The 15,050-nt window shown below is 45.0% G+C and overlaps 1 protein-coding gene across 1 annotated transcript; it reads left to right on the top strand.

Moving 5' to 3' along the window:
• Positions 1–351: 351 nt before the first annotated feature.
• Positions 352–9,993, top strand: Polr2h (RNA polymerase II, I and III subunit H). The gene is made up of 5 exons (XM_004654320.2): positions 352–551; positions 1,839–1,922; positions 2,011–2,104; positions 5,559–5,642; positions 9,650–9,993. The coding sequence occupies exons 1-5, from the start codon at positions 479–481 to the stop codon at positions 9,765–9,767; spliced, it is 453 nt and encodes a 150-aa protein (XP_004654377.1). The 5' UTR covers positions 352–478; the 3' UTR covers positions 9,768–9,993.
• The last annotated feature ends 5,057 nt before the right edge of the window (positions 9,994–15,050 follow it).

Raw genomic sequence — 15,050 nt, 5'->3', positions numbered from 1 at the left:
TGCTGGGCCAGCGCTCCGGTGGGGGCGGAGTTCTGGTCCTCTTGTCCCCGGCGCGGACTGTGCCCCCGGCGGGCACGCGGACTGCTGGGCAGGGCCGGGCTTCCTTCTCTGGGCCAAGGATCACGGTCAGGCCCCGGGCATCTCCATGTCTCGGGGCGCAGGCTCTGAAGAGGGCGACCCGCTCGGCCCGGGTGGAGCCCGCTGCGGTCCTCCCCACCTGGGGCGGAGTCACCTGGATTTGAGACCCGCCCTCAACCCTCTCGGAGGAGGTGTCCTTCCCCAGCGGAAGTTAAGAAGCCCCGAGCGGGAGGGGCCGGAAGTGGCTGAGCGGCCCCGGCCCGTGCGCATGCGCCGCGGGCGCGTCGCGGCTCCTCGGCGGTATTTATTCCCGGACTCCCGCTCCACGTGAAGCCGTGCGCGAGTTGCCGGCGCCTCCCAGGCGCCCCCTGCTTCTGCTGCTCCCGGGGACCCCCTCACGATGGCAGGCATTCTGTTTGAGGATATTTTCGATGTGAAAGACATTGATCCCGAGGGCAAGAAGTTTGACCGAGGTAGGTCAGGCGTCGGGGGATGGGGTGTGACGGAAGAGGTGTGGGTGAAGCTTGATTGAGCTTCTTCTGGGTCATGCCTGGTGCATGGTTGTTCCTTAGTTGGCAAATTCCTGGGCATCTTTCTTTTGTTTTGGTTCTTTCGAGGTAGGGTCTCACTCTAGCCCAGACTGGCCTGGAGCTCGCTCTGAGCCAAGGCTGGCCTCGAACTCACGCCTATCGTTCTACCTCAGCGCCCCCACCCCCGAGTTCCGTATTAAAGACGTGCGTCAGCACGCCTGGCTCGCTGGGCATGTCTGTAATCAATAATCCCCTAATCTGTGTGCATTCAACTGCATTGCGAGTCCCTCTCACACTTGCTTTGTTTTTCCCCTTTTTTCCATGGAGGGTTCCGGTAACTCTTGTAAGGCCACGCAGCGAAATATCTGACTTGCTAACGCATATTGTCGTATTGCCCACAGAATTGTGAGTTCTTTATGAGGTCCTCTCTGCGTTTGAGCTAACTGCTTGGTGTATACTTTTTTATTCTGCCAATAATGGATAATGGTTTCTTGATGTCACTTTGTCTGGAGCCAGATGCTTTTCTACACAAACAAGTGTTCTTATACATCTTGATAATACTTTTAGAACAGTGCCTGGCATAGAAAGAAGAAACCTTTCAGTAAATGAATAACTTGCCCCGAGTCAGGCACTAAGTCATCCAGGCAGCATTAGAGTCTAGATATGTCATTGTTGTCAGAGGGGTTTGGGTTCTTTCTGAGGAGCCTGTTCACTTGATGTAGTTTTTGCCTTCTTGTGTATCCTGTTCTGGTTGAGCCTGTACCTCTGTGAAAGCAGCAGAGAAGCCAGTAGATGCAAACTGTTAGGTGAAATGTTCATGTGTATTAAAAAAAATTACTTATTAGAGAGAGAGAGAGAGAGAGAGAATGGGCACACCAGGGCCTTTAGCCACTGCAAACGAACTCCAGATGCATGTGCCACCATGTACATCTGGCTTACGTGAGACCTGGAGAATCAAACCTGGGTCCTTAGGCTTTGCAGGCATACACCTTAACTGCTAAGCCATCTCTCCAGCTCCCTTCCACTTTTTAACCAAGGTAGAGGCTTACTCTGGGTTGACCTGGAACTCACTCTGTAGCCAAGGCTGGCCTCAAACTTGTAGCAATCCTCCTACCTCAGCCTCTTGAATGACTGCCCAGCTATTCACTTGTACTTAATTCACAAATTGGGGTCTGCAGGATTTGCCCTGGGCCTGTTAATTATGTCTGTCATTCTTCTACTTCTCCCCAGTATCTCGACTGCATTGTGAGAGTGAATCTTTTAAGATGGACCTCATCTTAGATGTAAACATTCAGATTTACCCTGTAGACTTAGGTAAGTATTGAACACAAGACAAGAGCAAGAGGTTTTTGGTTTTTGGTTTCAGCTGTTCTTCCCTCTCAGACCCTGCGGTTCTTTTCAGGTGACAAGTTCCGATTGGTCATTGCTAGTACCTTGTATGAAGATGGTACTCTTGATGACGGTGAATACAACCCCACAGATGACAGGCCTTCCAGGTGAGGAGAGAGGGCATTAGGGACCAAGTAGATAAGTATACTTATGTGGTATATAGAAAGGCTTTATTTAATTTCAGGAATAACTGTTAACAACAGACTCTTAGTAACTTAAGGAAATTGCTACACTTATGAATTCAAACAAGCAAAATGAATCATGGTGGCACATGCTTATAATCCCAGTACCTGGCAAGTGGAGGCAGGAAGATCAAGAGCTTAAAGTCATCTTTGGCTGTACAGCAGGTTTGAGGCCAGCATGGGTTACATAAGACCCTGTTAAAATTAAAAACAAACAAGGAGTTGGGCTTGATAGCATATGCCTTTAGTCCAATCACTTGGGAGACTGAGGTAGGAGGATCATGATGAGTTGAGGCCAACCTGGGGCTACGGAGTGAGTTCCATGTCAGCCTGGGCTGGAGTGTAATCCTACCTTGGAAAACAACAACAAAAAACCTCAAACAACATGAGTGATTACATGCTTATGAGCTGGCTTTAAAAAAATATTTATTTATTTGAGAGAGAGAATGGGCACGCCAGGGCCTCCAGCCACTGCCAGTGAACTCCAGATGCATGTGCCCCCTTGTGCATGGCTTACATGGGTCCTGGAGAATCAAACCAGGGTCCTTTGGCTTTTGCAGGCAAGTACCTTAACCGCTAAGCCATCTCTCTAGCCCCTGGCTTTTTATTATTTTTCAGCTCAGTTCTTAGTTCTGCCAATTATTGGTCAAACACCCAAAGAAAGGTTAACTCTTTCAGCTTGACTTCCTCATCAGGAAAAGGATGGTCATGTCTAGCTCACAGAATTGCTGTAACAAGTAATGTCATATTTCTAAGGCTCCTGTTGCAGTCTGACACTTAGTTTGTTTGTTTGTTTGTTTGTTTCTTTCTTTCTTTCTTTCTTTCTTTATTTATTTATTTATTTATTTACTTATTTATTTGAGAGCGACAGACACAGAGAGAAAGACAGATAGAGGGAGAGAGAGAGAATGGGCGCGCCAGGGCTTCCAGCCTCTGCAAACGAACTCCAGATGCGTGCGCCCCCTTGTGCATCTGGCTAACGTGGGACCTGGGGAACTGAGCCTCGAACCGGGGTCCTTAGGCTTCACAGGCAAGCGTTTAACCGCTAAGCCATCTCTCCAGCCCTGACATAGTTTCTATTGCCATTTTTACATTTGTGTTTGAAACAGTCTGTCTAGCCCAGGCTGATTTGAAACTCATTCTGTAGCCCAAGCTGGCCAGGAACCCATGGCAATCCTATGTCAGTTTCCTGAGTGATAGGATTAAGGGTACCATGCCTTTAAATGTGCCAGCTATGTTTGTGCCTCCCTAACTCAGCCTCCTGAGTGATGGGATTAAGAGAGTGTGCCACCATGCCCAGCTGTGTTGTGCTTTTTTGTGTGTGCTTGCATACTTGTGTTAGTGCACATGCGCCTAGAGCCCAGAGGTCGACAATGGGGTTCTTCCTCATGCTTTCCACCTTGTTTTGAAACAGAATCTCTCGCTGAACCCAGAGCTCACTGAGTCAACTAGACAAACTAGCCAGCCAGCCCCAGATTCCTTTGTCTCCGCCTTCCCAGAGCTAGGATTACCGGTATACACCAGCATGCCCAGCATTATTACTGGTGTAAGCCACTGTCCTCACCCAGTGTCTTAACTGGGCCTGGGGTTCTGAGCGGAGGTCCTCATGCTTATATGGCAAATGCTTTACTGACTGAGCCATCTTCAGCCCCATTGCAGTTGCCTTTTTGTTTTGAGTTTTTTTTTTTTCCAGGTAGGGTTTCACTCTAGCTCAGGCTGACCTGGAATTCCACTATGTAGTCTCAGGGTGGCCTCAAACTCACGGTAATCTTTGTTTTGATTTTTTGAGGTGGGATCTCACTCTGGCCTCCAGTTGCCTTTTTAAAAAAATTTATTTATTTATTTATTTTTGGTTTCTTAAAGTAGGGTCAAAAGCACTAGCCCAGGCTGATCTGGAATTCACTATATAGTTTTGGCTGGTCTTGAACTCATGGTGATCTTCCTGCCTCTGCCCCCCAAGTGCTGGGATTAAAGGTATGTGCCACTACACCCAGCTCTGGTTGCCTTTTTTTATTATTAACAACTTCTATGATTATAAAAAATAATCCCATGGTAATGCCCTCCTTCCCCCCACTTTCCCCTTTGAAACTCCATTTTCCATCATGTCCCCTCCCCCTCTCAATCAGTCTCTTTTATTTTGATGTCATGATATTTTCCACCTATTATGATGGTCTTGTGTAAGTAATGTCAGGCACTGTGAGGTCATGCATATCCAGGTCATTTTGTGTCTGGGGGGAGCACATTGTAAGGAGTCCTACCCTTCCTTTGGCTCTTAACATTCTTTTTGTTGCCTCTTCCACAATAGACCCTGAGCCTTGGAAGGTGTGAGAGAGATATTGTAGTACTGAGCACTCCTGTCACTTCTTTCCAGCACCATGATGCTTTCTGAGTCATCCCAAGGTCACTGCCATCTGAAAAGAGAAGATTCTCTACCAAAAGTGAGAGTAGCCTTAATATAAGGGTATGAACATTAAGAGAAGTGCTTACTGGGTAGTTTGATGAGTATAGTATATACATTTAGTCAGACAGCAGCAGTCATTACACCTCCAGGACTCATGACTACCCCTGTTTTTAAGTTTTCAGTATCAGGGGTGTATTCCCTCCAGTCCAATTAGAGGGCAGTTGGTTTCCACCATGACACACGTGCCACTATTGTACCTGTTGGCTCATTTGGTTTGGCTAACCAAATAGAAGGCTTGCAATGTCCAATGTTGAGTATCTTCACGGGTGATTTCTCTTTCTCCCATTGAACTGCATGCAGAATGGCTTCTTCCAGCTTTCTGTTAGCTGGTCTACATGGAGGAGGTTTTCAGCTCAGTTCCAGCAGGATTTCTCAGTGGCCTTGCAGCCATGCATTGCAGTATGTGGAGTCTTCAGCAATAGGGTCCTACCATCTATTCCTGGTTGGGAAACCAAGGGCCTTGGCAGTGGCCCTTATTTTGGGGGCATCAGGGACCTCCCAGGCCAACAACTCACTGGACGGTATCCCATCTCTGGCACTGACTTGTTTTATTTATCTTTTTTTTTTTGTTTTTGTTTTTCAAGGTAGGGTCTCACTCTAGCTCAGGTTGACCTGGAATTCACTATGTAGTCTCAGGATGGCCTCAAACTTATGGCGATCCTCCTACCTCTGCCTCCTGAGTGCTGGGATTAAAGGCATGTGCCACCACACCTGCCTTCCCAGTTACCATTTTTTTTTTCAAGGTAGGGTTTCACCCTAGCTCAGGCTGACTTGGAATTCCTTATGTAGTGTCATGGTGGCCTTGAACTCATAGTGATCCTCCTGCCTCTGTCTCTGAGTGCTGGGATTGAAGGTGTGCACCACCACGCCCATCCTCCAGTTGTTTTTGAAGACTAATTTGTCACTGTTCTTCCACAGGGCTGACCAGTTTGAATATGTAATGTATGGAAAAGTGTACAGGATTGAGGGAGATGAAACATCTACTGAAGCAGCCACACGCCTGTAAGTTCCATAGTCTGGTGAAAATTCTTTTTCTTTCTCCCTGTTTTGAGAGTTTGGGCATGCTCCTACTTCTTTGGTTGAGTCCCTCTTCTTTGGGACCTCAGATCTAGACAGGACCAGAAAGAATGTGTTCTGGAAACAGTTTCTAGTCCAAAACTTTGGCTATTCACATTGTTTGTATTAGCCAGGGTTCTTGAGGAACAGAACTGGTAGGGTTATTAAGTATTATAGAGTATATATTAGCTCACCTTACAGGATAAGGATTGGAAGTTTAGACAATGGCTCTGTGCAGCCTGGAGAGTTGAGAACCCAAGCTACTCAATCCATGAGGCTGGATGCTTCAGCAGTCTTAATCTGGCACTGGAGGCCTGGAAGCATCCTGGAGAACTGCTGGTCCACATTGGAAGGCTGGTGAAGCTGGATTACAATGTCTGAGATGAGCATTAACAGAATTGGTAGATGTATGTACCAGCAAGTAGCATGGGTAGCCAGGCAAAAGGCCCTGCGTTCTATTTATTTATTTTTCTATCAATATTTTATTAATCTATTTGAGAGAGGGAGACAGAGTGAGAGAGTATGGTCTGGCTTCTTGCCACAGCAAACTCCAGATGCATGCACCACTTTGTCTGGCTTTACGCATTAATGTGGAATTGAACCTGGGTCATCAGGCTTTGCAAGCAAGCATCTTTAACTGCTGAGCCATCTTCCCAACTCCCTGTTTTTGATTTTTTTAAAAAAATATTTTATTTATTTGAGAGATAAAGAGGCAGAGAATGGGTGCTCCAGGGACTCTAGCCACTGCAAAGGAACTCCAGATACATGTGCCACCTTATGACATCTGTCTTTACATGGGTCCTGGGGAATTGAACCTGGTTCCTTTGGCTTTGCAGGCAAGTGCCACTTAGTTATCTCTCCAACTCTTTTTTATTTTAAAAATTAATTACTTTTTTATTGACAACTTCCATAATTATAGTCAATAAACCATGGTAATTCCCTCCCTTGCCACTTTCCCCTTCACACTTCCACTCTCCATCAGTCTCTTTTATTTTGATGTCATCATCTTTTCCTTTTATTATGAGGGTCTTGTGTAGGTAGTGTCAGGGCTTGAGGTCATGGGTATCCAGGCCATTTTGTGTCTGGAAGAGTGTCCTGTAAGGGGTTGTACTGTTCCTTTGCCTCTTACATTCTTTCTGCCACCTTTTCTACAATGGACCCTGGACCTTGGAAGGTGTGATAGAGATGCTTCTGTGCTGAGCACTCCATTGTCACTTCTCAGCTCTATGGTGCCTTCTGAGTCATCCCAGAGGTCACCTCTCTCTGAAAAGAAGCTTCTGTAATCAAAAGTGAACATTAAGAAAAGTGTTTACCAGGCAGTTTGGTGAGCATAATATATACATTTAGCCATACACCAGCAGGCGTTACACTCCTAGGGCTCAGGACTTCCTCCATCATAGGTTTGCAGTATCAGGCATGTATCCTCTCCTGTGGAGCGGGCTCCCAGTCCAATTAGAGAGCGTTGGTTTCCCCCATAACAGACATGCCACTATTGCACCTGTTGGCTCATTTGGCCTGGGTGGCCAAACTTAAGGCTTGCAGTATTCACTGTTGTTTATCTCCACTGGTGACTTTTCTTTCTTCCATGGAGCTGCATGCAGTGTGGCTTTCTCCAGCTTTCTGTCAGCTGGGCTACATGGAGGAGGTTTTCAGCTCAGCTCCGGCAGGATTTCTCAGTGACTTTGCAGCCCAACCATGTGGAGTCTTCAGCAATAGGGTCTTACCATATATTCTTGGTAGGAAACCAAGAGCCTCAGCAATGGTCTGTAGTGTTTTGGGGGCATCAGGGACCTCCCTGGAGGTTATCCCATCTGTGGCACTGAAAATTTTCTAGTAACAATCTATGGCTTTTGGTGTGTCATTGTCTAAAAAAGTAGATTTCCATATGACTTATTCATACCCTCTTAGATTAACTGTCCTCCCACCATTCCTTTACTCAGTCTCTTCCCCTGACCTCACTTAGGCCTTTCCAACTGCATTAAGCTGCTCTTCTACTTATATATATTCAATACCATCTCTTTAAGTTCCTCCCTCCCCAGTATCCCCTCTGCTACTGAGTTTTATTCCAACTCCTATACAAGTCCAAATATTTGTAAATTTTTTGTTTGTTTGTTTTGAGTTAAGGGATTTCACTGTAGCCCAGGCTGACCTGGAATTCACTATGTAGTCCCAGGCCTTGAATTCACAGTGATCATCCCACTTCTGCTTCCCAAGTGCTGGGATTAAAGGTGTGTGCTGTCATGTCTGTCTAAAATGTTACTGAAATGGTACATGCCAGAAATTTGAGAAGCATAGAAGTAATGTGAAGAAGGGGGCCAAAATGTCATGTTATAGTTTCATACTTTTTTTTTTTTTAAGACACACTGCAATCATTTCTACCTCAGTTTCTCAAGTGTTGGGATCAAAGGTGTGCACCACCACACCCAGCCAAGATATTTTTTAATTTCATTACTTAAATATTTTATTTATTTATTTGCTTGTTTTGAGGGAGGGAGAGAGAGAATTGGTGTACCACTGCAAATGAACTCCAGATACATGTGCCACCTTGTACAACTGGCTTTACTTGGGTGCTGGGGAATCAAACCTGGGTCCTTTGACTTTTTTGCCAAGTGCCTTAACCAATAAGCCAATCTCTCCAGCCCCCAAATTTCTTTTTAGTGTTTACTTTTTTCTTTGAGATCCTATTATGTTCTTTTTTAAAAAAATACTCTCTTTAGGGGGAGGGAATGTGATGGAGAATGGAGTTTTAAAGGGGTAAGTGGGAGGAGGGAGGGCATTACCATGGGATATTGTTAATAAACATGGAAGTTGTTAATAAAAAAATTTGAAAAGAAAAATAAATAAAAATATTGTATTTTTTAGAATATTTTATTTATGTATTTGAGAGAGAGAGAGAGAGAGAGAGAGAGAGGCACATAGAGAGAGAAAATGGGTCCACCAGGCCCATAGCCACTGCAAACGAACTCCAGACACATGCTCCACCTATCTGGCTTTATGTGGGTACTAGGGTATCAAACCTGGGTCCTGAGGCTTTTCAGGCAAGTACCTTGACTGCTGAGCCATCTCTCCCACCCATATTCTTTCTTTCTTTCTTTATTATTATTTTTTTGAAACTCCACTTTTCATCATATCCCCTCCCCCTGTCAGTCTCTTTTATTTTGATGTCATGATCTTTTCCTCCTTTTATGATGGTCTTATGTAGATAGTGTCAGGCACTGTGAGGTCATGAATATCTAGGCCATTTTGAGTCTGGAGGAGCACGTTGTAAGGAGTCCTATCCTTCCTTTGGCTCTTACATTCTTTCTGCCACCTCTTCCCCATTAGACCCTGAGCCTTGGAAAGTGTGATAGAGATACTGTAGTGCTGAGCACTCCTGTCACTTCTTCCCATCGCCATGATGTCTTCTGAGTTATCTCAAGGTCACTGCCATCTGAAAAGAGAAGGTTCTCTACCAAAAGTGAGAGTAGCATTAATATAAGAGTATGAACATTAAGAGAACTGCTTACTGGGCAGTTTGGTGAGCATAGTATATACATTTAGCCAGACAGCAGCAGACGTTACACCCCTAGGGCTCATGACTACCCCTGTTTTAGGTTTTCCGTATCAGGAATGTATTCCCTCCCAACTTATATTCTTTTTGCTTAACAATGCTTTTTCCTATGTTTGTTTATAGCTTTTCCTCTATATTTTAATACTGCCAAAACATTCTAGTAAGTTGACATCTCACTGTTTGACCATTCCCTTAATTTTGGGCACGTAGGTGTTTTCCACCTTCACAAGTATAAAGAACACTGCTTTGTACATATCTGGTCATTCAACTTTGACTCAGTCTTTCTTTGGTTCCTACTGGCAGAATACTAGGAGAGTGCCTGTGTTTCTTGTGGATAGAAAGCTGCAGGGTAGCAGCTACTCGAGAGCTCAAGACTCACAGGATGTGGCACCTTCTGTTTCAGCTCTGCCTATGTGTCCTATGGGGGCCTGCTGATGAGGCTGCAGGGGGATGCCAACAACCTGCATGGATTTGAGGTGGATTCCAGAGTTTATCTGCTGATGAAGAAACTGGCCTTCTGAACCTTGGGGCATGCCAGCTGTGCTCAAGTCACACTGTCCAAGCCTGAGTAGAAGCTGATGTTCACCTGTGAAGGAGGAGTGACTCTGCCCACTGTGGGTGCACCTTCAGCTTGTCTGGAGTTCACTGGGACTTGACATGTAAAAGACCCAGTGGGATTGCTTATCATGAATCTGAAGTTGTTTTGTATATATAATTTTTAAAATTAAACTTTACTTTTATAGATTCTTCCCTTTTCCCCCACTACTGTATTTTTTTTTCTTTTGGACGGAGTTTTTCTTAAATTTTTTCATATTTTATATTTGAGAATGAGAAAGAGGCAGAGAGAGAGAGAATGGGCACACCAGGGCCTCTAGCCACTGCAAACGAACTCCAGAAGGATGTGCCATCTTGTGCATCTGGCTTCCTGGGTCCTGGGGAATCGAACCTGGGTCCTTTAGCTTTGCAGGCGAATGCCTTAACCACTAAGCCATCCCTCCAGCCCCTGGACTGAGTTTTTCTGTGTACCTGAAGCTGGCCTTGAAGTAGATTCTCCTGCCTCATCTTGAATGCTGGCATTATAACTGTACAGCCACAGCAGCTTCTATTCCTTTGTTAAGACTTTTCCTACTGCCCTGTAATTTGTCTGTCCATGCTGTATTTCTGGCCCATGGCCAAATGATCGTGTGTTGGCTTAGTATCTTTCCCATCCGTATGGTGTTGCGTTTAGGTTTATCTCAAGTCTTCTGGTTGACTGTACCATGTACTTATCATTTAGGGTGGTTTTCTATCTGGAAGAGAGAGATTGTTGTGTTTCAGCTCTTAAAGGGTAGAACCCTAAGCCTACAAGATACTACCCATTTCAGTGGACAAGGAGCACTGCTCGGGTCTTTCCAACCCCTTCAGTCTCTTAGAAAGTCAGGGCATGTTGACTTGAATGAGTTGCTTGCATAGCTTTGGGTGGAGGCTTTTAGACACAGGCGTGTGCTACTGTGAAGAGAAGAGAAAGGACTTGGTGGTTATTGAAGTAGGTGGAGGGTCTGGATCTCTTCATTCCAGTGGTGACCTGGCAAGAAGGGCAAGTGGTACAGTGAAGTGGACAGGGTAGTAATGTCAATGAGGTTGGCAGGCCAGTGCCCAGAACAATTCAATAATCTGACTGTAACCACTAAATGGTGATGGTTACAAGGACTCTAGCACATGAGCTGGCCCTTCAACCTGGCATCAGAGTTGTCTGGAAAAGCATATGGGACTCTTTTCCTCAGGGAAACTGAGGGGAACCATCTGTAAGGAGTCTCTCACAGTATTGAACAGTTTTTCTCTTAATTTAAAATTAAAAAAAATTACTTATATGTGTGTGAATGTATGTATATGAGGAGGCCAGGGTCTCTTGCCACTGCAGTTGAATGTCTGGCATTATGTGGGTAGCTGAGGAATTGAACTTGGGCTAGCAGGCTTTGTAAGCAAGTGCTTGTTTCTTTCTTTCTTTCTTTTTTTTTTCTTTTTTTTTTGAGGTAGTGTCTCACTCTAGCCCAGGCTGACCTGGAATTCACTATGTAGTCTCAAGAGTAGCCTCGAACTCATGGCGATCCTACCTCTGCCTTCCGAGTGTTGGGATTAAAGGTGTGAGCCACCACATCCAGTGTATGTTGATTTTAAGAATATTTATTTTTATTGAGAGAGAGAAAGGTGGAGAGAAAATTGGTATACCAGGGCCTCTAGCCATTCCAACAAACTCCTGACACATGTGCCACCTTGTGCATTTGCCTTTTATGTCGGTACTGGGGAGTTGAACCAGTATCCTTAGGCTTTGCAGGCAAACACGTTAATTGCTGAGCCATCTCTCCAGCCTTATAGTGTTTTTTTTTTCACAGAAAGTTTTATTTTTTTATTAATTAGATTTGTACTCAACAAATACAGCCAATTTGGTACCATTGTTAGGCTCATCCATGTCCTACCCCTTCCTCCTGGACCCTCCTGGCTGAGGTATAAGGGTCATACATTCTGGAATTAGCCCATAGATATGGGTAGGATAAATGTCTTTGCATAACGTGACCCAACATGTGGCTCTGACATTCTTTCCGCCCCCTCTTCCGCAAAATTTCCCTGAGCCATGTTGGGTTCATTTTTGGTCTGCTTCAGTGATGAGGTGTTGGGGGCCTCTGGGGCTCTGGAAATCTGATCCTTATAGTGTTTTTAAGACAGGCTGTCATGTAGCTCAGGCTGACCTTAAGCCTATGTGGCTGAAGATGACCTTGAACTTCTGAGCCTCCTACTTCTGTCATCTAAGTGCTGGAATTACAAGTATGCATCACTTTGCCCTGTTTATGTGGTGTCGGTGTCAGGGCCTTGTGATAGGCAAGAACTTTGCCAACCTGCCTATGTCCCCAGCCCAACTATCTCTTGATGTCCTGATTTTGCCCCAGGAGGTGTTCCTATCTTTTTCTTGTTTTTACATAAGGTGCTAGAAATGAAATGGGTGAGAAGTGAATGGCCACTGTAGGGAGGAGGAAAAAGTATTTTTACCTTACCACAGTAGGCCCTGTGAGTGTGCTGTGGTGGGTGGGTAGGTAATGCATGGCCTTGAACTCAGTATCCTTCCTCAGCCTTTTGAGTGCTGGGATTAAATGGATGAGCTACCCTACCCACCTGGGATGAATTTAAAAAATTACCTATTTGAGAGAGAGAATGGGCATATAAGGGCCTCCAGCCACTGCAAACAAACTCCAAACACATGCGCCACTTTGTGCATCTGGCTTACATGGGTTCTGGGGGATTGAACCTAGGTCCTTTGGCTTTGTAGGCAAGTGCCTTAACTGCTAAGCCATTCTTCCAGCCCTGGGATGAATTTTTTTTTAATTAAAAAAGTTTTTTTTTTTAAATTTATTTGAGAGTGACAGAGAAAGAGGCAGCGAGCGAGAGAGAATGGGCACACCAGGGCCTCCAGCCACTGCAAATGAACTCCAGATGCATGCGCCCCCTTGTGCATCTGGCTTACGTGGGCCCTTGAGAGTTGAACCAGGATCCTTTGGCTTTGCAGGCAAACACCTTAACCGCTAAGCCATGTCTCCAGCCCTGGGATGAATTTTTATGCATTCTTAAGCCCTTTCAGTGGGGTAGAAAGGTGGATTTAGGTTACAGTGGGACAGCCTAGTCAATGGTACGAGTATAGAATGTGTAACCCCCTGTTCTGTTCCATGGTGGCAGAGAAAGGGAACTGGTATAAACTTGAATAGGGATAGGAGTTGTTCTCTGTGCAAATTTTCGTTTGTGTCAGGTAAGAAGAGATGGAATCAGCCAGGCAGATTTGGGATTTTTTTTTTTTTTTTTTTGTTTCTTTGTTTTAAGGTGCTTGGGATTAAACCCAGGGCCTGCTAGGTAAGAGCTTCATGACGACGTATGCAGTTTTGTCATCCTTTCCTCATCTAAGTGAGGTGTGCTGGAACCTACAAGTCTCTTCCTTTGACTTTTTTTGTTCTGCCTCCTTCATATGCCATAAAGGAATTTGATTCATTTTTTCCCTTTTTATTTATTTATTTGAGAGAGAAAATGGTAGATAGAGAGAGAGAGAGAGAGAATGGGCATGCCAGGGCCTTTAGCCGCTGCAAATGAACTCCAGACACATTCACCACCTTGTACATCTGGCTGACATGGGTCCTGGGGAATTGAACCTGGGTCCTTTGGCTTTGCAGGCAAACACCTTACCTGCTAAACCATCTCTCCAGCCCTTTTTTCCTTTTTAAAATGATCTTTTTAGTCAGGTGTGGTGGTGCACAACTTTAATCCCAGCACTTGGAAGGCAGAGGTGGTAGGATTGCCATGAGTTTGAAGCCAGCCTGAGACTACATAGTGAATTCCAGGTCAGCCTGGGCTAGAGTGAAACCCTACCTCAAAAAAAAAAAACAAACAAACAATAAAATGATCTTTGTGTGTGTTGAAATCTTCATGTGTGTGAATGCAGGTGGGTATGGGCACGTATGTACTATGGCATGTGTGAAGGTCAGTGAATGACCTCAGTGTTGCTGCTTGCCTTTGCCTTCTACCTTTTTTGAGACAGTTTTTGTTCATTGCTGCGAATGCCAGGCTGGCTGACCTGTGATCTGGGATCCTCCTGTCTTGCTATAGGAGGGATTACTGACTCTACTGCATCTAGCTTTATTTGGTTCTGGGGATCCAAACTCAACTCAGGCACTCATGCTTGTGTGTCAGTTATTTTATCCACTAAGTGATCTCCCTAGCCTTCAAATTTTATTTCTTATACTGGGGATTGAAGCATGGCTATAGGGGTGTGTGTGTGTGCGCGCGCGCGCGCATATGCCTATTTGGCTTTACATGGGCGGCTGGGGAATCAGCCCCAAGCTGGCAGGCTTGTAAGTAAGTGCCTTTGACCATTGAGCCTTCTCCCCAAACTAAAAACTTTTTCTTTTTTTAAAGTATTTTGTATCCTATTTATTTCCAGGGAGACAGAATGGGCACACCAGGGCCTCTGGCCACTGCAAACGAACTCCAGAGGCATGCGCTACTTCGTGCGTCTGGCTTTATTTGGGTACTGGGCAATCAAACCCAGGTGGATAGACTTTGCAGGCAAGCGCCTTAACCACTAAGCATTTTTTTTGTTATTCTCTGAGGTAGGGTCTTGCTCTAGCCCAGGCTGACAGTTGACTGTAGTCTCAGGGTGGTCTTGAACTCAGATCCTCCTACCTCAGCCTCCCAAGTGCTGGGATTAAAAGTGTGCGCCACCATGCCCAGAAAAGTTTTAAATGTTAAATTTAACTTACATTAGTGTTTTAGTAAATTACAAATTGTACTTACTGTTTCCTTTTTTTGTTTGTTTGTTTGTTTTTTCAAGGTAGGATCTCACTGTAGCTCAGGCTGACCTGGAATTCACTCTGTAGTCTCAGGGTGGCCTTGAACTCTCAGCAGTCCTCCTACCTCTGCCTCCAGGGTGCTGGGATTAAAGGCATGTGCCACCACACCTGGCTGTTTCCTTACTTTTATCCTAGATGTGTAGTGTAGGTGAATTAATTCTTTCCTGTGTAGAAACTGATGTTATCTGAAGTTCAGATAATATATTTTTTTGGGGTGTGTGTGTGTGTGTGTGTGTGTGTGTGTGTGTGTAAAATATGTGGTATGTATGTGTATAGTTTGTGGGCTGTGTGTATAGAGTATATGGGGTAAGTGTGTGCGTATAGAGTATGTGAAGTGTATGTCTGTGTGTAGATACATGGGTGTAGGCACATGTGTATAGATGCACGTGTCCCGGGAACAAGTGCATGGAGGTCCGTGTAGAACATGAGCTGTCTTTT

The sequence above is a fragment of the Jaculus jaculus genome, chromosome 5 (genome assembly GCF_020740685.1).
Source record: "Jaculus jaculus isolate mJacJac1 chromosome 5, mJacJac1.mat.Y.cur, whole genome shotgun sequence".
Classification (NCBI taxonomy): Eukaryota; Metazoa; Chordata; class Mammalia; order Rodentia; family Dipodidae; genus Jaculus; species Jaculus jaculus.
Note: the sequence above shows the minus strand (reverse complement) of the source record. Positions and strands in the feature narration are given on the sequence as shown.